This window comes from Onychostruthus taczanowskii, unplaced genomic scaffold, assembly GCF_017590055.1.
Source record: "Onychostruthus taczanowskii isolate IOZ18803 unplaced genomic scaffold, ASM1759005v1 scaffold17, whole genome shotgun sequence".
NCBI classification, from domain to species: domain Eukaryota; kingdom Metazoa; phylum Chordata; class Aves; order Passeriformes; family Passeridae; genus Onychostruthus; species Onychostruthus taczanowskii.
Window position 1 is genome coordinate 142,880 of NW_024498906.1, and position 26,759 is coordinate 169,638.

At 38.8% G+C, this 26,759-nt stretch overlaps 2 protein-coding genes across 3 annotated transcripts in view; one reads left to right on the top strand and one right to left on the bottom strand.

The window, feature by feature from the left end:
• Positions 1 to 2,002, bottom strand: part of CTPS2 (CTP synthase 2) — a 59,431-nt gene extending 57,429 nt beyond the window's left edge. For both annotated transcript variants that reach the window (XM_041399702.1, XM_041399701.1), the window contains exons 1-2: positions 1,674 to 2,002; positions 73 to 278 (exon numbers count right to left, since the gene is read on the bottom strand). In XM_041399702.1, the coding sequence (XP_041255636.1) occupies positions 73 to 256 (184 nt within the window). In that variant the 5' untranslated portion in view covers positions 257 to 278; positions 1,674 to 2,002. The remainder of the gene's footprint in view (positions 1 to 72; positions 279 to 1,673) is intronic.
• A 19-nt stretch (positions 2,003 to 2,021) lies between these two features.
• On the top strand, positions 2,022 to 19,950 carry SYAP1 (synapse associated protein 1). Its single transcript, XM_041399703.1, has 9 exons — positions 2,022 to 2,296; positions 5,300 to 5,418; positions 7,636 to 7,702; positions 9,079 to 9,152; positions 9,457 to 9,596; positions 11,176 to 11,321; positions 15,207 to 15,265; positions 16,219 to 16,363; positions 17,812 to 19,950. The coding sequence occupies exons 1-9, from the start codon at positions 2,092 to 2,094 to the stop codon at positions 17,937 to 17,939; spliced, it is 1,083 nt and encodes a 360-aa protein (XP_041255637.1). The 5' UTR covers positions 2,022 to 2,091; the 3' UTR covers positions 17,940 to 19,950.
• Positions 19,951 to 26,759: the final 6,809 nt, after the last annotated feature.

Below are 26,759 nucleotides of genomic sequence, written 5' to 3' on the forward strand. Positions count from 1 at the left end.
AAAAATAAAACCAGAACATGTTATTGTAAATACAAATGTTTATGTGAAAGAGAATAGCACTTGTCTCCATACCATGTTCATACGGTGAAAAGGTTCCAGCATCTATATTTATGTAAGGATCAATTTTGATTGCAGTGACACGTAGACCACATGATTTCAGAATGGTGCCAATGCTGCTTGCAATGATCCCTTTGCCAATGCCTGAGATGACACCACCAGTTACCAGGATGTACTTCATTGGAAAATCAGCACACATGCACAGACCTTGAGCTGGAAATCTAAAACAACAAAGATGTACATCTGATGAATGTACATTCATGTCTAGGAAGATCACAGACTCAATCTGCAAAGACCTAAACTGAAATGACCTTCAGCAACATACAACAAAAATGACCATTCTGGAATCTGGAAGCAGGATTCACCTCTCCAAGGTTATACACCAATATGTAAGATAAACACCTGTCTTGTCCCTATCCTAGGTCCTTATGAGGCTGATTGACACACAGAGCCGAAGTATGAATTTATGCTTCTAGACAGAAAGGGGCGCTGGGTGGCAAATCCACAAAGGTACTACAAAACTTTTTACTATGTATACATTTTAGCAAACAAAGGCACCAGTGTTGATCAGCTACAAAGCGCTGCATTTTTCCACCCATGAGACAGGATGACATGTATCTCATCTGTAAATGAATTCACATTCATTTAGTGGAGGCTAATCACTGAACTATTTCTGAACAGTGACAGCACAGCTCACCATAAAGCAAGAACTCTAGGGCCAAGAAAATCACCCAATTCATCCAAAACAACATGCAATAGCACTTGATCTAATGGCCCCCAGTATAAATCAAAGAAGTGTGGTACTTCAGCCGCCGGTATGAAGCAGTAGACACACAATGAACATTTTAATTCTTCTTTTTATGATACTAAAGTAACATAAGGCCTGGATCTTCAGGAGACTGAGTTCAGGAATGTAGCAAGGCATGTTATCAATGCTCTTACGTTTCTGGCAATAGGAATTAATAAACTATTTGCTTGTCAATATGATCAAAAATATTACTATAACCATTAAACACATTTAACTCAGAAGAAAAATGAACACCAAGGATTAACTTTTCCCTGCCATTTAATTTTAACATGTAATTTTTTTAATAATGATTTTAAGACTTGGACCCTACTACCTCTGTTTCAGGCTATTCCTTCAGAACTCAGCCAGCTTAGCTGTCAACATCACAAACATCTAAGCCATGTGCAAAGCTCTTTTCAGGAAAACGGGGGATGATTTCAACAACGGTACAAATCTTAAGTACATGCCACTTTAGAACTCTTAAATCTTGCTTACAGAGAGCAAAATGAAAAGTTTGCTGTGATTTTACCAAAGCTTCAGGAAACCCGTTTACTTGAAATGGGCACAGAGAACTGCAGGCGGTCTGGGAAGTCACTTGTAAAAGATGAAGGAACTGGAGTCAGGGGAGGGAGCGCTGAAAGCGAATACTGAAGAAAACATTTTGCTGGGAAGTGGCACACGAATTACTCTGTCCAGCCTTATCTACAGGAGCTGCCGCCTGCAGCAGGGATTTGTGGGCGCTGCACCCCAACCGTGCCGAGCCGAGCCGCGCCGCGCCGCGGGAGCGCTCGGGGCGCTGCGCCCAAGCAGGGAGAGGCCTCTGACTTACGGAGGAGTTAAAGGCGGCTGCTCCGACCAGAGCCCGGCAGCGCAGACCAGGAGAGCCCGCCGCGGGAGAGCCGAGCCCGAGCGCAGGGCCGGCGGGGCGCGGGCGGCACCTGCCCGGGACGGGGGGCACGGCCCCTGCAGGTGCCGCGCCTCCGAGCGCAGCCCCGGCAACGGGGACGGACACACGCGGGGCGGCCGGGCAGCAGGGACAGCCCCGATGGGGACACCCCCGCTGGGGACACACCGGCCGGGACCTGCCCCGCTGGGGACACCCCCGGCGCGACAGGTGCCGAGAGCCCCGCGCCGCCCGGGCCGCCCCTTCCTCCCGGCGGAAGTGGCGCACGCGGAAGCGCGCAGCGGCCGCCCGCCGTCCCGCAGCCCCGCCGGCAGGGCCCGAGCGCCGCCGCCGCCCCTGAGCCATGTTGCGCGGCCTGGGCAGCTGGCTGGGGCTGGAGCGGGCGGGCGAGGAGCAGCTGCTGCCCGCCCGCAGGAGGAGCGGCCCCGCGGAGCAGGAGCAGGAGCGTGAGGAGGAGGAGGAGGCAGGGCCGGCCGGGCAGGAGCAGGAGCAGGAGCAGGGCGAGCTGGACTCGGAGGCGCTGCTCAGCCAGGCCAAGGGATTCGGCAGTGAGTGTGTCGGGGCTGCCGGCTTTCAAATATGAGCTAAGGAAACAAGGCTGCAAAGTGCCTTATCGGCTCTTTCAGAGCTGTTTTTAAAGGAGCAGCTTTTAAGTATCTGCTCTGTTGGCACTACGGGAGGAGGTCTGTGTGTAGACGGAATAGATCCGGCTACGTGGATTGCACCGTGGGCGTTTGTGGGTTTTTTCATAGGAAAATAATGGGGTTTTATGATTTTTGTTGAGCGTGTCTTCAGTCTTAGAATCACAGAATGGTTTGGGTTGGAAAGGACCTTGAAGGTAATCTCATTCCAACCCCCCCTGCCAGGGGCAGGGGCACCTTTTGTTAGACCAGGCTTAAAGCCCCATCCAGCCTGGCCTTGAACGCTGCCAGGGATGGGGAAAGCTGTAATTTGCTATATCTGAGCTAGTTCTTTACTGTGCATTATCTTGGGCAAGCAGAACTGCAGCAGTTTAGTCTGTGTAGTTTGGTTGAAAATCTGTCTAGCTGTGGTAAATTGATACTAACCTGCTGCCGACTCTGATTGTTCTATTCTGCAAATTGCTCTGATTGCTCAGGTAGGAAAAAGGACTTTGAGTTTCAGGGGAAGAAAAAGTATTGACTATTATCTGTATAAAGATCCATCCATAACTTGCCCTGTAAATGAAAATTTGGTTTAGTGGTCAATGGGTCCATTGGCTATGACACCAGAATAGATTGTGGTGGAAAGGCTTTCTTGCTGTTTTAACACATAATCCTAGAAACCTCTGCATGGCCAGCAACCTGTGTAAAAAGAATGTCTTGGCAGATAAAGAATTTTACTGGTAAAACCGAAGCCTTATAGACATTATTTTTGTTCATTATCATGCCATTAAATTATGAGTGTTTTGCCAACATGAACTAATAATAGAAGTATTGCTAGATACTTGTATTCTTAATACAGGCATACGCTGTATGGGTTTCTTAGTCATTTGAAAGTTGTTTTCCATCACAAATTCTATTTTTCTAAGGCTAAGTACCACCCCTTCTGCAGTTTTATAAGTACCTTAGTTCAAAAGAATATTTGCCCTTATTGGAAGTAAAAAGCATTTTGTTCTTCAGCATGGTTCCAGGACTGGCCAAAACCACTTTGTGCAATAAGGCCAGAATGTCACCAGACACCAAATGCCTCTGCACATTTTGCACCTAAAACAATTGCATATAGGAGAGGTTCCAGGGATACATGAAACAACCAATAAAAGCTGGTAGGAAGCAGTCCAGTAGGTTGCTGCTTCCTCTGCTCTCATAAGGGGAATATTGTATGTGTCTATGTCTAAAATGTAGAACTTACCCTTTTTTTTTAATACCTGAATCATGGGGTGGGTTATAAAGCCTGATAGCAGGTATAAAAGATGCTAGTAAGTACTTGAAGGATGCTTGGTTACCACCATTCTGTGCCTAGTAAGCAAAAGTTACATATAAAAAATTGTCTTAAGGCTTGGCTAGACCTCTGCGTATTTTGGTATTGATTTGGTGATATCATTACAAAAGAACATTTTATCTACCACAGAGAATAGTCAGCTTTCCAAAAGGTGACGTCAGTGTTCCAAAATAACTCATTCTACCATTGGCTAACAACTGTGTATTAAATGAACTTTTTTTTTTTTTTTTTAAGATTATTTATAATCTTTTTATAAGATTATTTTTTACATTTCTAGCCCATAGGAAAACTGGATTTTTTGAGAGTTCTTGAGAAGGAGGGTGGTCTTTTGTTTGAAACAGAAGAGCTGGGTTTTGGTGGGGTTTGTTTGGTTTGGGGATTTTCTTTTTGTTGTTTGGTTGACTTTTTTGACAACCCCCTGTAAAAAAGTCAAAGTTGATTTTCTGGAATAACTAAAATATGTGACTTCTGTTGAGCTGGCTACCAAGCAGCACCCCCAGATCCTTTTCTGCAGGGCTGCTCTCCAGACACTCCTCTCTCAATATATATTCATCCCAGCATTTATTCTTGTTAAATTTCATGCCACTGATGTTTGCCCAGATGTTCCAATCTATCTAGATCCCTCTGCAAGTGTTTTATTTACTATGGCACTGACACAATGTGTGTACTGGAGCTGAGGTACTGCAGTCGGAATGCAGCCATTCCGATACAAATAAGTGCTTGTGACATCCTGCTATCTGAGAAATAGTACCAGTGTCTTAAAATCACTTGTCTATAACCTGGTACTTGATGTTTCTGAGAGTTTATGATAAACATCTTGCTTCTTGCAAGTTTGTTCTCCTTAATTAAAATAGAATAATACAGTGCAGATGGCCGTGCTATGTGTATGTAGTTCTTTCTCTGCCACCTCTCTTTGCTTCAGCACCGCTAATACAAAGAATGTGAGTCTTTGAGAATAGTCTTCATTGCTGTTCTGACACTGAATATTTTCAGAAAATATGGCTCAGAAAAATGAGTGAACAGGGCCATAGTGCTTTTCTCTTCCTAAAGAGAGGAAGACAATGCAAAACAGATTAGCAAGAGCAAGCTTCTATGCTAAGGCTTTTAAGGGAGGTGTTAGCTGCCTGAAATTTTTGATGGATTTGCTGCCTCAGGTTATAAGACTTAATAAAGTCTTAAGTGCATGTTGATTTTCCTAAAAATATATAATTCTGTTTTAATACTGTGGTTAAGTCACTTTATTGTCTCCAAAATACTTCTATGAAATCAGGAAAGACACATTGCATCAGAAAACTCATTGGAAAGGAGTATTTTAAGGACGATTAACAATGTTTGATTTAGTAAATAAGGTTTGTGTATAAATATTTGATTTACAGAAAGTTGTGATAATCATCATCATGAAAGAATATAAACTAGAAAAGATAAACAGAATTTTAGGAGTTTTTTGTAGGCTAGAAGCTGGGTTAAGTTATTTTGAAAGAAACTTTCAATAAGTATCCAAACATCTAAAGAGAAGATAAAATAAATGTAGAAAGAGAACTGGATGTAAAGAAATCTATTCTCAGGTCTTTGGTTTTTTTTGTCTGTGAAAGGTTACCTCTTCAATTTTGCCTCTGCTGCTACAAAAAAGATATCTGAGTCTGTTGCTGAAACAGCACAGACAATAAAGAAGTCTGTAGAAGAAGGAAAAATTGACAGTATCATCGATAAGGTAATTTATTTCTAGACACTCTGAAAGATGTGTTTGCTTACCATTGTTACAACATGTGTCAAATCTGGCATTTGATAACATTTCTTTAAACTGTCTTTAGATATTATGTCTTTCAAGAGATACTGTGCATCTCTTGTCATGATGAATGATGTGACTGAAACGTTTATACATGGTAGAGTTTCCAAAAAATGGTCACCCTGCATTTCTCAGTGCTGCACCCGTGTTTGTTCAGTTCCCTCAGGATGTTGATAGACTGGAGAAATACCAGAAGAAAATATGAAAAATGCTGATGTAGGTGGAAGGGCTGGAAGAATTTGAGACAGGCAGTTGGGGAATGTCTGTCCCAAGATGTCTGGACTGGTTTCTTTTTGCCCCACAGCTTATTTAGTTGGAAAAAGGAATGAGGTAGCTTGCATCTTAAAGGCAGAAGTCAAAATTAGCTTGGCATTGTACATATTGTATCCTAGGACCCTAGGGGTATACAGGTAGAGCTCCACAAGAGCCAGTGAGCTAATGAAACACCTTGTTAGTGTGCTGATGTTTTCCCACCCTGACCCTGCCCCATAGTTCTTGCCCTCTCTGTTCCTGTCTGTCAGCTCCAGTTGCTTAACTTGTGCCAGCAAGTGTTCTTCCAGTGCTTTAAGCCACAAACCTGGCAGAAGGAAAAGAAAAAAAGAAAAAGGCAGCAATAACTGCCATGAAGTGTTCTGTGTTTGCTGTTGTGTCTGGGAAGGGAAGGGAAAGGGAACGGGAACTGGTCCAAACCATCCCAGCAGTAGTAGGACTGTGCATCCAGGAGTGTCTGACACAGGCAAACCCCTTTTCCTGCTCCTGTCTCTCAGACAGCCCTTCTGGGGAACTACAGCATTGCCTGTTTATTTTTTTAATACAACAGAATTCTATTTCTTGATATAATTAGTTTTCAGGGTGATCACATTTTACATTTTGGCTTCAGATTTTATAGATACTTGTCTATATAATAATAGTGGAGATCTATTTCCTTCTACAGTAATATCAGAGTCTAATGTAATTTTGATCTACATCAAAGGGGAAAAATGAAGTAACAAGGTTATTTGTTAATTTAATACCCTAATAATAATGCTCCTAAGTAATTGTAGCTAAGTACCTGCAGCATATTTTATGCCAAAAATACAATTTTCTTTTTTCTGTAAATGTTTTAGAGTAATATGAATTCCCTGTTTCGATTAATCAGTATTATATACAGGAGAAACAAGATTATACCTGTACCATCATAAAGCTTTCTTCTTATATCATATAAATTGTTTTATTCCATAAGTAGAAAAAAATTAACTTAATTTTAAACCAGAAGGAACCACAATAATCTGTTTGTATAACTGACACTACTATAGTTCTGTCACTGATAGTAATCTTAAACTGAAATACTGGGTCACTGAAGGAAACAAAAAAGCAAGGGATTGATCAGGATTTAGCTTGAAGACTTCTGTGCATTTTGGCAACTTGTTAATCCATAGACCTCACGCATGAAAGTTGTGTTTTTGTGAGTGGTTTAAGTATTTATTTCTAGCTTCATCTTTTTTGTCTCTGCTTTCAACTACAGAACGTTTGCATTCTTAGTTCTAGATTATGGCATACCAAATTCTGAGACCATTCTCCATGTTTTAAATTCTAAATTAGATATAGAATATTTCTAAATATTTTTTTCATGAAAATTTGTCAACAACATAAGTGGAGAAGTTATTTTGTTTCAGCTAAGCAGGTGTTCTGAAATGCAACTTTAAAATTTTGAAAGTCCAGTTTCTTGCCACGGATATATTTCTTAGTCAACTTGAAACTTCTGTAAGGCCAAGGCTACCTCTAAGTGTTAGTGCTTTAAAAACATGTTTAAGTAAGTCTAAACAGTCTGCGTTGGCTGTGTTTCATACAGTGAGACAGTAAGTGGATATGCTCATGTTCAAATGATCAGCTAAGATTTTCCTTCTTTTTTTCCTTGTTCTCTGAACTTGATAAAACTATAAATATAATTTTGAAAGCATGCACAATAGTTTTAAATGGAAAATCAAATGTTTCAGTAAAAGGAAGTGTATGATTGACATGAGACACCTTTAACTAACAGGAAGGGCCATCACGGATATAAGAATATGCACTGTATTTGAAAGCACTTTCTGACTGAACATAAAACAAGAAGAGTGAATTTTAATTTTTTTTTTAACTGTGGTTCTCTAATTTTTGTTTTAGACAATTATTGGAGATTTTCAGAAGGAACAGAAGAAATTTGTCCAGGAGCAGCAAACCAAAAAATCAGGTAATGTATGCTTTTTTTGATGATATCTAACATCACATAAGTGAAAAATTGCTGAAAGCTGGATAATTGAGCTATACCTAAAACTAATCTATCAAAACACAATTTAATAAAATACGCTATAACAGAACTTAATGCATGTGATGGAATAGGAAGATTATATTTTTAAGTGAGGTTAATGTTACATTGTGTAGTTGGTTTAGATTTGCTTTTTAACCAAATTCTGCTTTGTGAAATAAACTCAAAGATCACCATGCTAGCAAAGTTGTTTTCTCACATTGTTTTTCATCATTGACTTTTATCTTTATTAATGTGTTACCTGAATGCAATAATTTCTGACAGTTTGAGTATGCAGTGACTCTGTTAATCTTTAAAATGAGCTGGTTTTAAATGGATTGTGATAAAAATTTTCATGGTGTTTTTAGTTAGTATGTTAGTCTGGTTTCTTCTTGCAAGATTGTTTACGGGATTGTGTTGTCTGTATTTCTGTCTTTTTGTCTGTTAGTAAACTTGGTATTTTCCTAATACATTTCTAAAAGCTTCATGAAAATAGGTAGCTAGATTGGCCAAAGGAGGAGTGACAGATGGCCTGACTGAAAGAAGCATCAACATCTGATGTGGATCCATGTGGGTGAAAGATCTTGCTGTTATGAGCTGCACAGGCAAATAAGTGTTAATAGTTTAAGGGCACAAGAATTTGTAATCTTCTACAAATGCATCAGATTGTCTCTGTAGGCTGATTTGCATTGACAGTGAAGAGATTGATAAATATCTGTACATCTGCAATAGTTTATTTTCCTCTCTGTACAGCCCAAAGAATTATTTGAAAGCATCTGCGTAACTGTATAAAGCAGCTGAACTGGAGTAGGCTTACTCAGTGTATAACAGGTTGTAATTCATAACAAATTTATAACATTTTTCTCCATTGTTAAAGAATTGGTGTCTTCTGGGTCTAGGTTACTTTGCAAACTTAATTTAGACAAAGTTTACATATTTTAAGTGGATCTGGAAATACTGTCTGAAGGCAACTTAACCAGTTATACAGCACTACTTCAGTAGCTAAACTAAGAGGCATGAAATTCTGACTCGTGCATGCTGCAAAGAAATCCTCACAGATTTATTTTTACAATTACAGAGTTCAGCAACTATTTAGTTGTTGTTTTGTTTTATTTTTTTTTTACTTTTGATAAGCAAAGATCTATTCCTAGGGTTTATCTCTTATGCCATGGACTTAGTTTAGGAAAAAGACACAATGACTTGGCCTACTGGTGTAACTCTGCTAAATTTTGTGACACTGTTACCTTATGTAAGGTCTGTTATTTGGAGTGGGTTTTTTTCAAGTAATATACATGCAATTAACTTCCTCCTTTCAATACCAGAAGCAGCAGTGCCTCCCTGGGTAGACAGCAATGAAGAAGAGACAATTCAACAACAAATACTGGCTTTATCAGCAGTAAGTGTTTAATTTCCTGTAAGATTTGAATTTTTCTCGTGGAGAAATTTAAACTACTGGTTTTTTTAAGTAAGTTTATTAAATTATGTGTTTTCAAGACACTTTCAATATGTCTGTCACCACACCAATCATGTGCGAGAGTAAATAGCTTTATCAGCTATCAGTTTCAACTTTAACCCAAGCAGTTTCTCAATATAGTTGTTATTTTTATAAAGGCATTACAGATTGCTTTGCTGCTCTTGTGTATGAAATGTGGTGTCCTTTTTCTGATATCATTTAATGGCCATAAATATGTTCTTCAAAGGATAAACGGAATTTTCTGCGGGATCCTCCAGCAGGTGTGCAGTTTCATTTTGACTTTGATCAAATGTACCCTGTTGCACTGGTCATGTTACAAGAAGATGAGCTTCTCAACAGGATGAGATTTGACCTTGTTCCCAAACAGTAAGTAATTTCTTCTGGTAACTGTACCATCATGCTTTTAATATGTCTGTAAATACTCATAAATTACTCTTTGTTCCTTTCGCTTCCTTCAGTTCTTTATGTTCTTCCAATGTGTACATGTATTTTTATGCCAGTGTCTAACACATGCAGTATTGCACATGCATTGCAGTTTAGTAATTTGAGGTAAGAAAAAAGTGTATCTGTGAGACAGAACAATAAGGAACTGTTGACTTAAGAAGCATGGGAGATGTCCTCATTATTACCATGTCCAGTGTGCTAAATTTTATGATTTTTTTTTTCTCGAAAGAAAGGTAAAGGCAACAATCAAAATGTTCAGATCTGTTGGTGTAACTGACATCCCAAAAAGGTGATTACAGATAGTCAGAAACCACCCCTGGAGAAATAGTAATAGAATGTTGTCACAAAAAAGCAGCAATGCAAGCAAGAAAAACTGGATTTGGATAGGAAATTGAAAAAGTTCTATTTTGCAGAGCTTTATTCCAGAGCTGTTATTCCTTGTCCAGTCCCAGACTCTGTTCCTAATGCTTATTTCACAACTCAGCTTTCTATTTAAGTGGGAGTTCCCAACATTAGTCTCCTTGTCTAAGGATGGAAACAGAAAGAAAATCTTTCCTTGACGTTTTCTGTCTTAAATCTCCTCCTTTTATAAACCTTCCCAGCTCCTCTTTCTGTTTACCTTCTTCTCTGTTGTCATTTCTGAGGATCTGCCCATAATCTCTGATGCTGTCTTCAGCCTCTGGTCATGCTATCCTTGCTTTTTCTACCACATTGCTTAATATTTTTTTCACCTGTTTTTAGTCTTGGTCGCTGTTTGCCTGAAAAGGTGTGAGGGTAACTTCATTCTTTCTCAGCTTACACAAGTTCCTCCCCACAGATCTTGCCATTTCTGCCTTCTGTTGCCTGTGGGTTAAAGCAGGGTCTTGTCTTTCTTGCTGGAGGAATTTCAGAAGGAAATGTTACCTGAGGTAGGGCATAGTCTGCCACTTACCAGAGTTAGTCATGTCCAAGATGGCAGTTTCTGGTTAATGTAGGTTCTGTGGATGTGCAGATAGTGAAATAGTACTGCTGCAATCTAGGATTGGCTTCTGCCACCACAGATGTTCCAGTTCCACCTGCCTAGGGAAGATGTTGACAATTATAGTTTGATGTAGACAATTATTAGTTTTTTGCCTCAATTATAGTATTATATAGTTTTCTATACAATTATAGAACAGGGTCGTTTGGCTTGTTGGGTTTGTTTACGTAATTTGTCAGGAGAGATGGAACAGGATAATATTTTTCCATACCATGTATTGTTGTGTGTTTTTAAGCTTTTTCTAGACTTACAACATTACTATTGTAGGTTCAAGTCAATTGCAAATGTCTTGTAAGAGATCAGGAACTTGTAAAATGATGAACTTTTTAAAATGTGTTAATGTCACAAATTTTTTTTAAGATTTTACTTAAATATCATCTATGTCTATTTCTCCTGTCTGCATATTTAATTTTATTTCACTGCTAGATGGTGAAAGGAACCATATTCCAAATGTAATAATCAAAATCTGTTTGTTCTCTCTAGTGTAAAGGAGGAGGTGTTCTGGAGAAATTATTTCTACAGGGTGTCCCTAATTAAACAGTCTGCACAACTCACAGCACTTGCAGCTCAACAGCAAGCAGCAGGAAAGGAGGAGGGCAAAGGCAAAGAAGAGGATAGTGAACTGAAAGGTATGGGAAACATTTGTTTTAGCACAGTTCATTCAGTTACTGTAACGCTGTTGTCTAAAATCGGAAGAAAAAATTTTCAAATATTAAAATTGATAACATAAAAAGCAGTCTTTTAATGAAAGCTTTCAGTTGCACATATAGTACCTATATGCATGTGCAGCATCAAATTTTCACAATTTTTATAAGTTTAATTAATTAGCATGTCTAGCAAGTACATCCAGTAGGAGAACAGTTACCCTGTAACCCACCCTTGGATCTGCTCTACAGGAGCCCCTCCAAGGATTCTTAGCCCTATATGGTGTTATATCTACAACTATTTTATTAGTTCAGCCCAGGTGCTAGTGCAAAACAGGATGTCCTTGTTAGAAACTCTTTTTCCTGACCAAACAGAATTTCAAGAATGTGGCATAATATGTGAGAAAGGGTGACTACTGTTCTAAAGTGTGAGAAAGTGCTAGAAACTATACAGCTGTTTATTAAAAATGTGCAAAGCTACAAATATATTTAAAAATGCTAAAAATCTTTAGGCATCAGCAAATGTTCACTGTATACATCAGGTGCCGTCACATTTTTATCCTGGATTGCCTGTTAAATCAATGCTTCTCTCACCATACTTGATGTCTTTGTGTAGGCTGGGGAAGAGGAGGCTCCTGGTGCTTTTAAGCTGTTTTCCAGTTTCAGCCAGCTTTGTCAGAAGAGTGGAAGTCTCAAAAGGAGAAATGTTGTACTTGGCTTAGGACAGCTCATGACCATTAGGTCTTAGGTGTGATTTTTGACTTGTCAGAAAGTAGGAGATAACTTTGGTTCACTTGATCAGACAACAGGTACTAGCCAACCCAGGCAGCTGGCATATGGATTGCTCTTGGGTTTTGCTCATCCCTTTCATGCCAAACAGAAGTTAGTGAGTGATACAGGGGTAGAACTACTGTGGTGGTGGAGTGCAGGGTGTGCAAAGGCCCATAATGTATTGTAGAAACAGAAAAAATGGGTACCAGGAGGCTGCCTGGGATTCAACCTTGAAATGAAAAAGCTGCTTCAACAAAGGTGTCTTCAGTTACATTGATCAGGTTCTACAGGTGATTCTTACTGACCCTCTTACAAACCACTGGACCTCTTTACATGTTAACAGATTCTGCAAGCAGGAATATCTGTGGCTTAAAGAGTATAAAGCAGTTACTGTCAGAAACACAAAAGATAACCAGTAGCTCATTAAATCTTAGCCTAGCCTAGGTACACTCCCCACCCTGGTAGGACGCCTGAAGGATCCTGGCAGGCTGGGTAGGCACTGGACAGAAGGAGAAAGTCTTTTCTGCACCTTGGAATGGTTCTCATATCCCCAATATCAATGAATTGTCATCCATGAAGTCCAGTAATACTTATGTCCTGTTGACACTGCTGGCCTGACTTCCAGTCAGGTGATTGCTGCCAAGTTAACTTCTTTTTCTTCCTCTTTTAATATAATATCTTTCCATATAGGTATTTTTCCTCTTGAATCACCTTTCTTATTCTTTTTACAGACTTTTTCACAGGTCTTTTGCACAGCTTAAGCAATCTTCTGCACAGTCTGAACTGAGGTTACTCAGTCAGGCCTTAGCTGCCCAGCCAAGGAGCAGAGCTTTGGGGTGAAGGGGAGGCTACAGATAGGCAATATGGAAGCCCAACTTTGTAATTCTATGTGCTTTTGTTGTCAGTTTGTCTCTTGCTTCTCATAGGTTTTGTTTGGAGTATACCTGTGTCAGCCTAGGCCAAGGTCCCCATGTAGAGTGGAAAAAATAGTTTTCTCTGAGTAGATTCTATAGTAGCCTGTCCTGTCAGCATTGTCATCCAAGCAATGCTGACAGAACAGGTGACTCCACAATATACTGTAGACCAAGAGACACCAATTCCCACTGCTTTTGTTCAGGACAGTTGTTTACTGTCCCAAAACTATGGCTGTTTTAACTGAAGTGTCTCTGCTTTACAGGAGAGACTGCATCTGATCCTATTGAACAACAAAAATATTATGTTTGAGTCATCCAAACCCTTGGAAAGTACCATTCAGTCAAAGTGAAAGTTGCTGGATTCTAGTAAGATTCCCATTGTGACTAAAGCAAAACATAACTTCATTTAAAAAAACCCAAAAAACTACATTGTCTTTTGGTCTGTTGCAGCTCTTCTACAGTTCAAACCACCAGTGTGTGATATGGCAGATAGAGTTCCTAATGACTGCATGTTCTGTAATGGCAAAGATACATGCACCAGACTGTAGTAAATGCATGTTTTGTTTGACTCAGAAATTGCATAGATTTGGGAAGCTCTGAATCATACATGTTATTTTTGGTTTAACCTTTTTGAAAGTTGGATTCCCTAATTGGAGGCTAAAACTGGAAGTAATTGCCTGTTGGTAGTTCTTCATAATGTTCAGGGTTTCTTCTTAAAGCTGAGTGTCTATAAAATAGAATTGTTAGCCTTCCATTTCTGTGTCTCCTCCTTAGCTGCTATTTTCAGAAAGTTAAATAAGCGTGGTTGATGGGAAAGGAAAAGAGACAAATGGAAGAAATTGAACATTCTGGTGTAGAGGTTATATAAGATCTATAAGAAAATGCCAAGTTCTAGCCCTTCTCTAGGTATTAGTAGCTCTGTAGTTAGGGAATAAATCACCTTGGGATGAGAGCACACTGCAGTGGAGGAGATGATGCCAGGCCAGTAGTCCAGAATGATGCTAATGGTATGTCAGTCACACCTGATGGGGGCATGGCCCAGGGCAGAGCAGCTGTGTCCCATCTGCAGGAGAGCAGCAGGTAGGGTCTGAGGCAGCAAACAGTTACTGCCATGTCCTACAGCTTCCCCAAGCAGGGAATGCTGGAGCCTCTTTGGCTGCAGTGTTGGGTGCAGTGAGAAATCCTCTGGAGATAGGAAAGTGGAAGAAAGAGAGAGGATGGGACAGAGCAGTGGGCATTGAGTAGGTGAGCTATAAAAGCAGGGACAGGTACCAATTAGGGAATGATTTTAATTAAAACTGACCTTAATTTTAAAAACTAAACACAAAGAATCAGAAATTGTTGAGTTAGCAGGAAGGATCCAGCTGGGCACCCTGTAGAAAGCAGAGCTGCAAGCTCAGAGCTGCTTTGCATGTTTAAGAAGAGAGCTGCTAAGCAAGCACTTGACCACTACCACAGCCTCTCCTGAATGTTAACTGTTCTTGCAGCCACCTGGCTCTTCATTGTAACTTTTCTCCCCTGAGCGTTGCACAAGGGAAAAAACTGGGATGTTCCTTTACCTGCCAGGGAAAAGATCTAACCTTGCTTGTAAACAATCATTGTCTTCCTAGCACCATGCTCTAAATACAGAATACACACCAGGTTTTCTTAGGAAATTGAGACCAGCTTATAGGGTTTGTTTCTCAGTGATTTCTTTTGCCTGTGTGAAAGGTAAGGCTGCAGAACATGTCCCATGTGCTCTTAGGGGTGTGCATAGTATGTGTGCAATCTGTCTGCCCAAGAGCTAATTGGCACCTGTGTCAGCAGTAGAACCCAGCCAGAGGAGTTTGACAACTTCTCTGATAGACACTGACTGGATTTCATGAGTTTAAGTTTTGAACTTAAAAGTTTTTAAGTTTATGCATTTGTAACTTTAAAGATCTTGGGATGGCATTTTGAGGGTCAGAGGGATCCTGTCTATTAAGTTTGGAGCCATAATGATGAAATGGCTTGCTAAATTTGTCTTAATTAAGAATAGAAAATTGTTTCACTTTGCTTTTGAAAATGGTTCACCTGTGGCTAAATTCAGCCTTTAACCACAAGGGTTCCTTAAAATACAGTATTTCCTTGTACACGTAACAGCTATGCAAATTAAATTAGATTTTTATATATTTAAATGTTATCTACTTTTTTTTTCCCTTGATAGAAACAGTACGGCCAAAAACACCGCCTGTTACAATAAAGCCTCAAATAAAATCACAAGAGGTAAAAATGTTGTTATATTTTATCTGGGACTTAGTATGTGAAGCTGTTCCTTAATAAGTAATTATGCATCTTTTTGAGTAAGTTCTGCTATGAAACCATAGTAATATAGTATCTGACAGTCCTAACCTGCTGCTGTTTTGCTGTGATATTAATTTTCAGCATGTAATCTTGAAACTCATTTTCAGTAGCAGAGACAGTAATTAGTCTGAAGAATGTTTTCCTTAGTGTCCTCCACATTATGATGTGATTTTACTGTCAAGAGTGAAATTTCCAAAACATGTGGTGTAGAAGGTTAGCATTGCATTGAGACATGAGCAGTACCTTCATAAAAGTATATTTGTGTGCCATGTGCTGTCAAACTCTTCAAGCAGTTGTTAGGCTGAAGTATAAGGAATCTAAATGTTGCATTGCAATAGCAACACTGTTCTATTTCACTTTTGCTTGGTACTGCAAAAGCCTTTACCTTAGACACAAAATGACCTTTGTTTATTTCTGGATTGTAAAACTGGTGCCAGAGAACACTCTTGGCAAAAGCAGAGCTGTGCATTCACTTGCCAATAATATGCAGCGGGCAAAGATTTCCAAAGAACAGTCCTCTCTTAATCTTACTTTGATGTTACTGAATTGTGGTCAAATTTTTAATGTTAGGTCCTGTTCTAAACTATTCAGGAGTTTATTATTGTTTCTGAAGATTACAAAGTCAGAATTAAAGTTGTTAAGAGAACACAAAAAGCCTAGAATGTAAACCAAATCATTTTCAGTACAGCTATCTAACATTTTTGTTTGTACAAACATGCTTGTAAGGAAAAGTAGCCAGTAAAGAAATACAGTTGCGAGAGTAATGTGCTTGTGTTTGCCAATTCTAGTTAAAAGCAGTCACATGAGTGAAACTACCTATTGGTGACTTTTTTTACCCTGTCTGGATAAGTTTGTACTGAAGTGTCTTGTTGCAGGATGAGGAAGAGATTTCCACAAGTCCAGGTGTATCAGAATTTGTGAGTGATGCTTTTGATACCTGTAATCTGAATCAAGAAGATCTAAGAAAAGAAATGGAGCAACTAGTGCTAGACAAAAAGAAAGAGACTTCAGAAGTAGAAGGTAAAGCTGCTATTACCTCTGTTTCTTACATAGAGCAGTTCTGAGATAGGTTGATTTAAAAGAAAATAAAAGTTGTAATTCAATTTAGTACAGTAGATGTGTGAACATTTTTTCAAAAGTGTATGAAACAAGCTTTAATGAGATATTGCAGAAATCAATTATAATTTTCGCCATGGTCAAACCACATCTTACACAGAATGTCAACTGTGAGGGGTTTAAATCCAAAGAACCTAAGAGTTTTAGGTCACTCTTTGATGAAAGTGAGTGTGGGGTATTTTTTTCTTTTTATCTCCTCCTTTCTCTTTCATAGGTTCTTCTGTATATGAATTGTTTTCTTTAATTGACATCCTTGTAGGTAAAGTACAGTATTTGAAAGGCTCTGTTTTCTTTTTTTGGCACCAGCTAAAAAGGCAACTTTTGCACCAGACTATGAGCTTGAAGAGGCCTCTGCCTATAAAGGTTTATAGGCATTTGGAACACTTAAAATTTAACAAATTGTTTGAGAATGATGATAAGAAATTAAGTGGAGCTTATTAATTAAAATAATTCAGAAGAACTACTGTCAGTGTAAAGAGCATAAAAACAGTCTGTGATGATCTAACTCTGGCCAGAGATAATTTACTTTGACAACACTTGTATATGTAGATGCTTATCACAAAATTTACAGAATTTTCTTAGAATGTGCTTTGGATTGTCTTGCATCTAGTTCTTTGATGAAAGTGCTTCAATAGATCATCAATGTGTTATTTGTTCAGAGACTTCTCAGCTGGCCTGAGCTGATTTGGACTCTGGAATTGCGTACCTTCCTATCCAGGCTGAAGTACCAGCCAACGTGTAACACATCAAACACTCCTCTCCTCCCCCACACTCTTGCCTATGATAGGCAGAGCTAATTAAAATAGAGATTAACAACACAGGAATGCCTTCTGACTAATTTTTTGCCCTGAAGTATGAAATATGATTACCTTTAACCCTGATTAAGTGAGCTTGCCTAGCTACAAATGTTAGTGAGGAGAGTACCTTTTTTGTTTTAAACTAGCCACGGTATTTGATCTTGGTTTCTTTTTTCCATAAAAGTATCACCACACTTTTACAAACTTTATTTTTTATGGGAATTTAAAATTGCAAAGGGAGATTCAGTTGAAAGTAGAGTGAAAGACTGCAGAAAATTATCTTGCAAAGGGGCACTCATAATGACTTGGCTGTGTATTTGCCGTTTATATCTTTATTATAGTATGCATATAGGAATTATATTGCATATTAATTAATTCCTATTTGTGATCAACAGGAAGGTGAAATTTCTGAAGTTACTTTTGTTTCCAAGGGGAATAGCCCATAAAGTTTAGGGGATATAAGAGAGATTCAGTGCCAATACATCTAGTTTTATATAAAATACAAAACGTACAATATTATCTGTTAAATTCTTACACAACATTTGTCTCTTTTAGAAGAAACTGCTGATTGGGAAAAGGAATTACAACAAGAGCTTCAAGAGTATGAGGTGGTGACAGAATCAGAAAAGCGTGATGAAAACTGGGATAAAGAAATAGAAGAAATGCTGCAAGAAGAAAATTAAACATTTTCACAAAATCACTATAACCCAAAGCTCTTTTGGAGGACTGACATGGATTTCTGCTTTCATATTTTGCTTACAAAAATATCTTCAGAAGACATAAAAGAATCTAAAGTCGTTATAATTCCATATGGGAATACAACCAGTATTTCTGTTCTTTATATGAGCAGTTTCTGAACTTCTATATTCTTCAAAAGAAAAAAAAGAGGAGGCAGATACTGCAGGTTATAATTAAAAGTGATAACATTAATACATGAAGCAGTGGTTCAGTTTGAGGCATTTTTAGGTGATCAAGAAGCTCTTCAAAGAGATTTCTAAATCTAAGAATTGCAATTTTTTTTGTCCACAGCCTTCTGTTTGGGATGTAAAAATGGATGTTGTAAGTAACTTAGTCCTTGACAGCAATTCTCTCATGCTATTTGCACTCTGATCCATGTATAATCTGTAAATGTGTACTATTTTTCAGGTACTTTTAGTTGGTAGATTTCACGTGTATTTAACTTCCTTAATGTATGTAGCCAAAGAATTTATAGAAAACTTTATCGAATAACTTTCAAGGATTTGGTTAAACATACTAATGCAGAATCCAAAAGAAGCTGATTATTTATCAGTCAGGCAGCAAACATATAAGCATTTAAATTAGTAGAGTTAGTAACTGCTTGAATTAAAGTTGGGTTTGTTAATCATATTGAGATACTGCCTTTCCCCACAGAGAGAAGTCATTTAATGCTTTCTTTCTGCAGAAGGCTATTATGTTTCCATTTAATTTTACTGTCTGAGCTGAGAGCAAATTAAATGCTTCTCCTTAATTTTAAGTGCTGAAACATTTATATGAAAACTTTCACTGGTTTGGACATCTTTATTAAATATTGTAAATATGTATAAAATTGGTTCATTTGTTTGGAGGGAGGGCAGCGAGGAGCAAATATGCTTCAGACACAGATTTTAAAAATACACTTTTTCACAGTGCTTAAGACATAGAATTTAAATTTAAAAATAGGGTTTTTTTTCTCTAAAAGGTTTTTGATTCTTCATAGGCATCTGGATGTTTCCTGTGGTTATACCATTAAGTCAGTACCTTTATATATAGATAAATGAAAATTTTATGTTCAGTTTGTCATCTATTTCATAAACTTCTATAACAAAGCATTCATGGAATTCCAAATACAAAGGAAAATGGGTAAAATTAAGTAGGTCGGAGTCATTAAGCACAATTGAATTATAGGCATGTTACATACAGTAAGCTCTGTTTTAATGACATAATTCTGCAGAAAACTTTTGTAAAGAGACTGAAGAGATTATAGCTGTAATTACTCAGTCAATATTCATCCCGTGGGAAATGAAAAGAGCTAAGTAGTTTCCACTGCTGTTACTGTAAGAAAGGAATATTTTAAATTGTCTCCATTAGCAACTTGGACAGAAAGTTCTCCTCTATTGCTTGTTATGGAAAAGGAATTGTTTTAAACCTGCATACATTTGGCTTCCCAGATTAGTTCATTGCCATACACTTTCTCAACTTCAAACCATTTTAAGCACAATTTGTATTTTTCTAGGGTTTTTCACTTAGTTTACAGATGCGAGGTAAGTCACAGTAAATACGATGTACTTAAAGAGCTTTTGTATCTGGGATTAATTAAAGGTGACAAGAGTTAAATCTGTTATGCTTATAAAAATAAGTCTATTCACAGCTCAGTGGTTACTCCTGACAAATACAACTGCTGTTGATTTAGGATGGAGATATTAGGATCTGTCTACTGTACAGTTTGATGTGACACCTTCTAAAAAGATGGGTAGTTCTATTCTGATAGTGGCAAATATTCCCTGGATGACTGAGAACTTCAAAATCACTGCTCCAAAAGTCTGCTTTCTTAAAAACAAGCCTGATGATTCCTAATGTTTTCAGATGTATGATGGCCTTATGTGCAGGGGGCTTGTACATCAAGCCTTATCTTTCTTTTCATGTAAGCATAACCTATATAGTGGTCATAGCTAATAAATTTCATTTCTCATAAAAGATGGTTCCTTCATATAAAATTCTCATTTTTCCCTTTTTGTGAAAAACAATTATAGATATAAAATAAAAGAAACCAACCCACTGCTTAAATTTGCATCTAAAAAAAGACAATAATGTAGCAAGACTGAATCTGACTTGAGCTCTGATATTTAAAGTCTCTTATCAAAAGTCATTAATATTTTTAAATCTGTGTATCTGGTTTTAAGCTGGAAAATTGACGTAAATTCTCCATAATCCTGCAGTTTTCAGGCCTGGCCTATGACTTTCACTTAGGTAGGTGCTACAGGTGCCTATCAGTTCTTATTGTGCATGGGAAGAGGGAAAGTTTCTGCATACCACTTGCCACAATGGAGGAGCACAGGCAGACCTTTTCATGTTCATGTGAATTTTGCATGCCTTTATACCCAAATGTGTCATATTAGTATATTACATAAGCAACTGTGCTGGTCCTTTCTTAACAACATTCCAAGCACTGGAATGGTACAGATGATAAAATCCAGCAAAACAGTGCTACAAAATCAGTGAAAAAATGAAACCAAAAATGAATGTAAATAACATCATCCTGTGGGTACAGTGTGACAGAAAGTACAGTTGTTCAAAACATTGAGAAGAAGCTTTCTTGGAAGATAAACGTGCAGATTTTTTTAATTAACTTTTGGAAAACAGGACAAAGATCACCCAGGAATCATGTAGGTTAGCTAAGGATAGCTCTGAGATACCAGCACCTCCACTTATTCTGTGCACTGAAGAATCATCTTCAGCTATTTGTTTATAATTCCAGTTGATATTAGTTAATACCTGTATGGAATTTTAAAAATTTAACAGTCTGTCCTGGAGGAAGAGGAAAGATTGTAAAATCCGGAAATAAGTGTAGTGAAAAGTTCCCCTACGTTTTCATGCGGTCACTTAGAGATGATCTGTTATCAAAGTTAATCAAAGCTTTCAGTTTCCTGTATTGTTCTGGTAAACTTCTAGGTTTTTTTTTTTTAGTTTTTTGCCTCAATATTTTTTTTTCCTTGCTGTTTGGTGATATTGGTGATCGGTAGGGTGATGTATGTAGTACTGAAGTGCAGAATGTCAATTTTAACCTCATGCATTTAAATAACCCTATGTGCAGAAGTGTGTTGCTGGACTATGAGATGTATCCTTGAACTGCTGGCCATTCACATACTATTGACTTTTACCTTGCAATATCTATTGCATAGAAAGGAGCAAAGTGTGTCTGGTTACTTCTCTGTGCAGTGCCAAGCAGTAGCAGCCACATCAGGCCCTTCGTCCCAGGGCTGTGTCAAGAATGTGGTTGTACTATTGATGCTTTTTTCTCTGGTCCTAAAAATATGAGCCAGACACAGTTAGGGTGATAAAAAGGGGTACCTTTATAGAAGGATCCTCAGGTGCACAGCTGGTTCGGTGGAGAACACTGAAGATGCATGCCCTGTGTGACAGGTGTATAATTTTTACAGATTTTGTAAATTGGAGTATCTGACAAGAGCCCTGCAATTAGCAACTGACCTGGTGAAGTAATCCCCCCAGTTCTAGTACCTTCTAAATTCTCCCCACCTTCAGTGGGGACCAGGCCCTGTTTACAAAAATATGTCTCAAAAAGCTGGTTTCAACCTTGGTTTCTAAGGACAACCAAGATAGCATAGGGATCCTGGAATTTGTTTTGTCTTCCTGCCTAGGAAAATGCTGAAGCTAAGCTACAATAAGAAACTACAAACATACGTGTAAAGAATACAGACAATATATAAAAGAAAAACAGGTCAAAACCATTTGCCACCCTGATAATGGTCTGGATTTCAATTCAGCAGAAGTCTACAGGATGTATTCTCTGGCCTGATGCTCTTATGTCTCAGTATGAGCTGAGTGATAGATCTCTAACAGCAGTACAGTAGCCTAGCCTTAAATAACATTACCCATTAGTAGATTTTCCTTCCAAAGTACTAATTTTCAATGCTTTTCTCCTTTTATTTTAAACATTTGGATTGTTTGTGTGTATTAGATAATCATTCTAATTTTTTTTTTAACAAAATGGCAAGTCAATTAAGTTCTTGCTATGTTTTCTGTATATATTACAGTTAACTATTGGAGAAAACAACAATTTCTACAAAAATATCAGAACACATGCATGGCTCTGTTTTATTCTCAGTATAGCCCTGCATTTCCTATCGATAGATAAAGACCATGCATACATATAAATGCAAACCTACATATATCATAGTGTCTAAATATATTAAAGAAATTATAATGTACTTTGACAAAAGACAGCCAAAATAATTAGCATTAATTTGTCACGCTATCATTTGTAATGAGATTACTCCTTGTAGAAATGAAGGAAGAAATCACTTGCTTCATTTCCTAAAAGACTGGTTTTCGTTATGGGCAGGTTGGGGACATTTTCCTTTGCTAATTCAAGAATTCATGAATCTATGACAAACCTCTCCAGATAAACTTGGGAGATAAAATTAACCCAAAGCTATATAGGCAGATAGGTTATTTTGTCTCGGTGTGATTCTGGCAAAGTAGGGAAAGACAAGAAAAATGCCTCTAGTTAAGGGCTGTATATAAAATTAGAAGAATAAATATTTGATGCCCTCTTTGATATATGATGCTCTAAAGAAAACCATGCTTAGTGATTTTTTTTACTTGTCTGCCTGCATAAAACCTTAATTCTGCAGTTGTTTTTATTTATTTCTTCTAGTGGCTATGGTTTCCATACACAAATGTGAGGCTTTGAGCCAGGTAAAACTGCTTTTCTGCATTTCCTCTGCATCCCAATTAAACCTGTTTACCTCATAGTCAAATAATGACCAGAGAATGGGTTGATACACCCAGCTTCTTGTCCCACTTACTTCAGAAATGTTTTAATGCTGGCCTTGTGCCCTTTGATGCCAGCAATTTAAACATCAAACAGTTTTGGTTGTGCTGTATCATCACCACCTTTCATCCTGTATCATGTGTAACAAGATTTTCAAGCCCATCGTGTGTTGGGTGGATGAAAGGTCCTGCTGTAAGGATGTTACTGGGGTGGAGAGGATATTCCACTGATATTTGCTGTGGATGTGGAAACAGCGATCTCTTAGTGGGATGTAGTGTCAAAAAATTAGTGGACAAGTTCATGAAAGAGCAGGAACCATTGCCTAAGCAGGCAAAAATACTGGTGCAAAGGATCTTTCAGGTGGAAGAATGTTGTTATCCAACCCACTTTGGGTTTCTCTGGCTGTGGATGTACTTACCAGTCAGCTGACAGTCTGAGCACATGTTGAAAACAGAATGGTTATAAGCAATTACAAAGACCACTAATCATGTTTGCCCTGAGTCAGCTAGCAAACTCTCCATCCCGGCCACTGCACTGTTCCCACTGGAGCTGGCAAGCAACCCAGCTTTGGAGGCCAGGTGCCAGGGGCTACAGTAGGGAGTGGTCTGCCTCCCCTATGGGGAAGCAAGAAAGAAAGAAGAAAATCACCTGCATATTTAAGTCACAACTGCAAGAGTAGCTTGTGGCTTGGGTGTGAGCCCTCAGTCCTGGCTGCTGTAAGCCAGGAGAGGCACAGTTTTAGAGTGAGCAGTGCCAGGCGCTCCCGAGCCCCACACCAACCACCTGCCTCCTCACTGGGGCCACAGCTCCCCTTCCTACCCTGACAGCTGACATCCCAATTCTATTGCAAAGTATGTTTGCATAAACATGCAACTGGCTATTGTTCTAATTCATAAAAAAAACACAGCTCCTTTTTAGAACTAATTCATTACTTTCCTGGTATTGTAAGTTTATTGATGTGTGAAGGGGAAAAATCTTTTTATTGGTTTTGAATTTACCTGAGAAATGTATGACATAGCGAAACAGAAGGACTTCACTTTGCCTTCTTTGGATGTCCCGCAAGTTAACTTTCTTGAATCAAGCAAGAAGTTTCAAACTTCACTCCTTTCAAATTTTAATGGGGGCAGTTTTCCATATACCAAATAGTGTGTAGCAGCTTTCTTCAAAACTCACCTTTGGAGGTAATTTTCTGGAAGCGAGGTGTGACATGCAACAAGCACATAAAAGAAAGCACCACCCAGCTGACACCTCCTGGTTTCATTTTCTGTATTTCTCCTCATCTCGTTCCACATGTATCCCAACATCTTGGGTTTTTTTCTGCGGCTACATAGTACGTTCAGCCAGTACATGTTTGTAACATTGTCCACAATGGACTCCAGGCAACTCCCCTTGCCACCACTGAATTTTAGGATCCTGTAAAGTCTGGTGATTTGGGTTGAGTTTTTGATTTGTTTGTATTTTTCTATTTCCCTCCTGCCTTCATTTTAATTTTTGATTAGTTATTCTCTGAAAAGTAACATTGGAAGAATTACTGCTCCTACTCAGTATCATAGAGTGAAGTTCCAAGAAAAATTCTGATAGTCCTTACCTTCTCCAAAGTTCCAATAGAAGCAATTATCATAATCATCATGAGGAAAGGACAAAATTAAATAGTTTCCTGACTGCATTGCCTGTTGTAACAATACTGTGACAAAAGAAATAATATTTTTTATTTCACAGTTTCTCAGTTGTGTTTGGTTAAAGATTTGAACGTCTTGTTCTAGTTGTCACCTTGCTGATGTATTTAAACATAATGGAAAAACTAATTTTCACCCAGTTGCCTGGGAGTGTCTCTGCAATGAGGGCAGCGAAGTACCTAAGAGATGTGTCAACCTGGCTGGTAAGTCTAGAAGGTTCATGAAGTCAGACTGCCCTTAAGCAGAGTGATAACCACATAACTTGGCTGTAGTTCATAAAAACAGAGTACTCCAAAAATCTGTAAAAAGTTGACGACTAAAGATTCCTACCAATGGATATTTAGTTATATCCTAAATAATAATTTAAAAGAACTAATTTTCCTAGGATTTCACTTCTTGCCTGTCAAAACTTGAGACCACTACACCTTCTTGGCAGCAGCCAGTTGGGTGGAACAGCTGCTCCTGGTGCGTAGGATTGCACGAACAGTCTCCAGCAAGGTCGTTTACAGGGCACAGCTGAAAATATGTTCTCAGTACGTGTATTTACTTGCAGGAATGGAACATAAATTTCCCATACTGTTGACATGCACTTTATTGGTAAGTGCATTTTTGAGGGAAAGCGTGTTCACATAAGCACAAGAAGAGACACAGGTAGAGAATGCTAAATGTAATTTAAAATACTAGAAGTAATTGTTTTCATTCAATTTCTCATTTTTATTCTCCAGAGGACAACAGCACTGCAGGCAAACAGTGCACCAGAGATCTGAGTCCTGATGGTACCTCTCGCACTACACCTGCATCAGCTATCCTCAAAAAAAACTGAACTACTAGAAAACTGACTTACTAGGAAGAGTATCTTTCGTCACAAAATAATTATAATTGATCTGTATCACTTAATCAGCAGAAAAAAACTCTAAAACATGCAGTTCATGTGTGAAAAGCATTACTGCTGGAAATATATTCTCCAACATCTGATCATTTTTGCAGAAAACTTTGTTCTCCTTGACAGAGCAGCCTTGTGCCTGCTTCTGCTGCACAATGTATGCTGACTTCCCAGGCACCCAAATTCACCAAAATAGAGCTCACAATTAATTTTATTACAGACAGCAAGAGCTCTGTGGTTCTTTATTCCATTTTCTCCAAGTAGCTCGTATTTGCAATCTTCCTTCCATCAAAAATGGTCAGAGAGGGGGACAATGCAAAAGTAATTTATGTTTTGTAAATTATGTTTATCTATACATACATATATATATATATATATGTATATATAAAATGCTTGGGAGAAATTTAAAGTAATCTTAAAGCCCTATGTAAGGATTTCATGAGCTATCTAGGGATCAAACAGAGTATGTTTGATGAATGGATCTCTTGCCACTCTCAAATGGAAGAGATGCACGGGGAAAATACTAAAACAAAATTCTGCTAGGGAAGAGGAGTGGGCCATCTTCCCTTTTCCAGAATTTTTACCAGTATTACGCATGTTTGTAAAATAACAAGTGTTTGGGAGGGACAAAACTTCCATCTAAAGATCAGGATGGTACAAAAAAATGTAAAATTATTTTTCATCTTGAAATTAATAGCTGAATACTTACTAGAGTAAGTTTAGATTTAAGGTGTAAGGACACAATATTTTGAGCAGTTACTGCCCCGCTGAAGTGACTTTATTCAACACTGACACATGACCTATTCTCTGAAGTAGTAAGTGCTTAGGGAGGTTTAGAGTGATATTTTTGTTCAGTAACTCCAAAGTTCCCGTCATATATGGAGTGGGTAAGTTTGTTTTCCCGGAAAACAGGAACATATGAAACGTAATTCTAGGATTTTGCTTCCACCAGTTTTAAGTTATCCCGCGGCAGCCCCGACACCCGAGGCCCACGTGCGCACATGGCCCGGACGGGAGCGCAGGTGTGCCTCGGCAGCTTCATTCTCCGCTCCGTGTGTCGAATCCCTGCTTCCACAGACGCGCTCCTCCACCCCGGTGCCCCCGAGCAGGAGGGGCCGGGGGCGGGCGATGGCTCACACGGGCATCCCCCGGGAAGCGCTGCCGGCAGCCCCGGCCCCGGCTGCACCGCACGGCAATTCCCGGCACAACTTCCTTGCGCAACTCGCTCTCCCCGCACGCACGCCCCAGTTTCCCCTCAGAAGCAGCAGCCGAGTATCACTGAGTATCTCCAGGGAGCCTCCCTGACTGGAGATATTCCAGATCCGCGTGGACGCCACGCTGTGATCTGGGATGGCCCCGCTCGAGCAGGTTGGACCAGGCGCCCCACTCCGCTCCCCTCCAACCTGACGCACTCTTTGATTCTGCTGATCCT

What these genes read in the sequence shown, in the direction of transcription:
- SYAP1 (XM_041399703.1), top strand. Translation starts at nt 2,092, where the DNA reads ATGTTGCGCGGCCTGGGCAGCTGGCTGGGGCTGGAGCGGGCGGGCGAG. An exon ending in GCAGCAAACCAAAAAATCAG is followed by an intron (nt 7,703 to 9,078) that starts GTAATGTATGCT and finishes TTTCAATACCAG; the next exon opens with AAGCAGCAGTGCCTCCCTGG. An exon ending in TTTGACCTTGTTCCCAAACA is followed by an intron (nt 9,597 to 11,175) that starts GTAAGTAATTTC and finishes TGTTCTCTCTAG; the next exon opens with TGTAAAGGAGGAGGTGTTCT.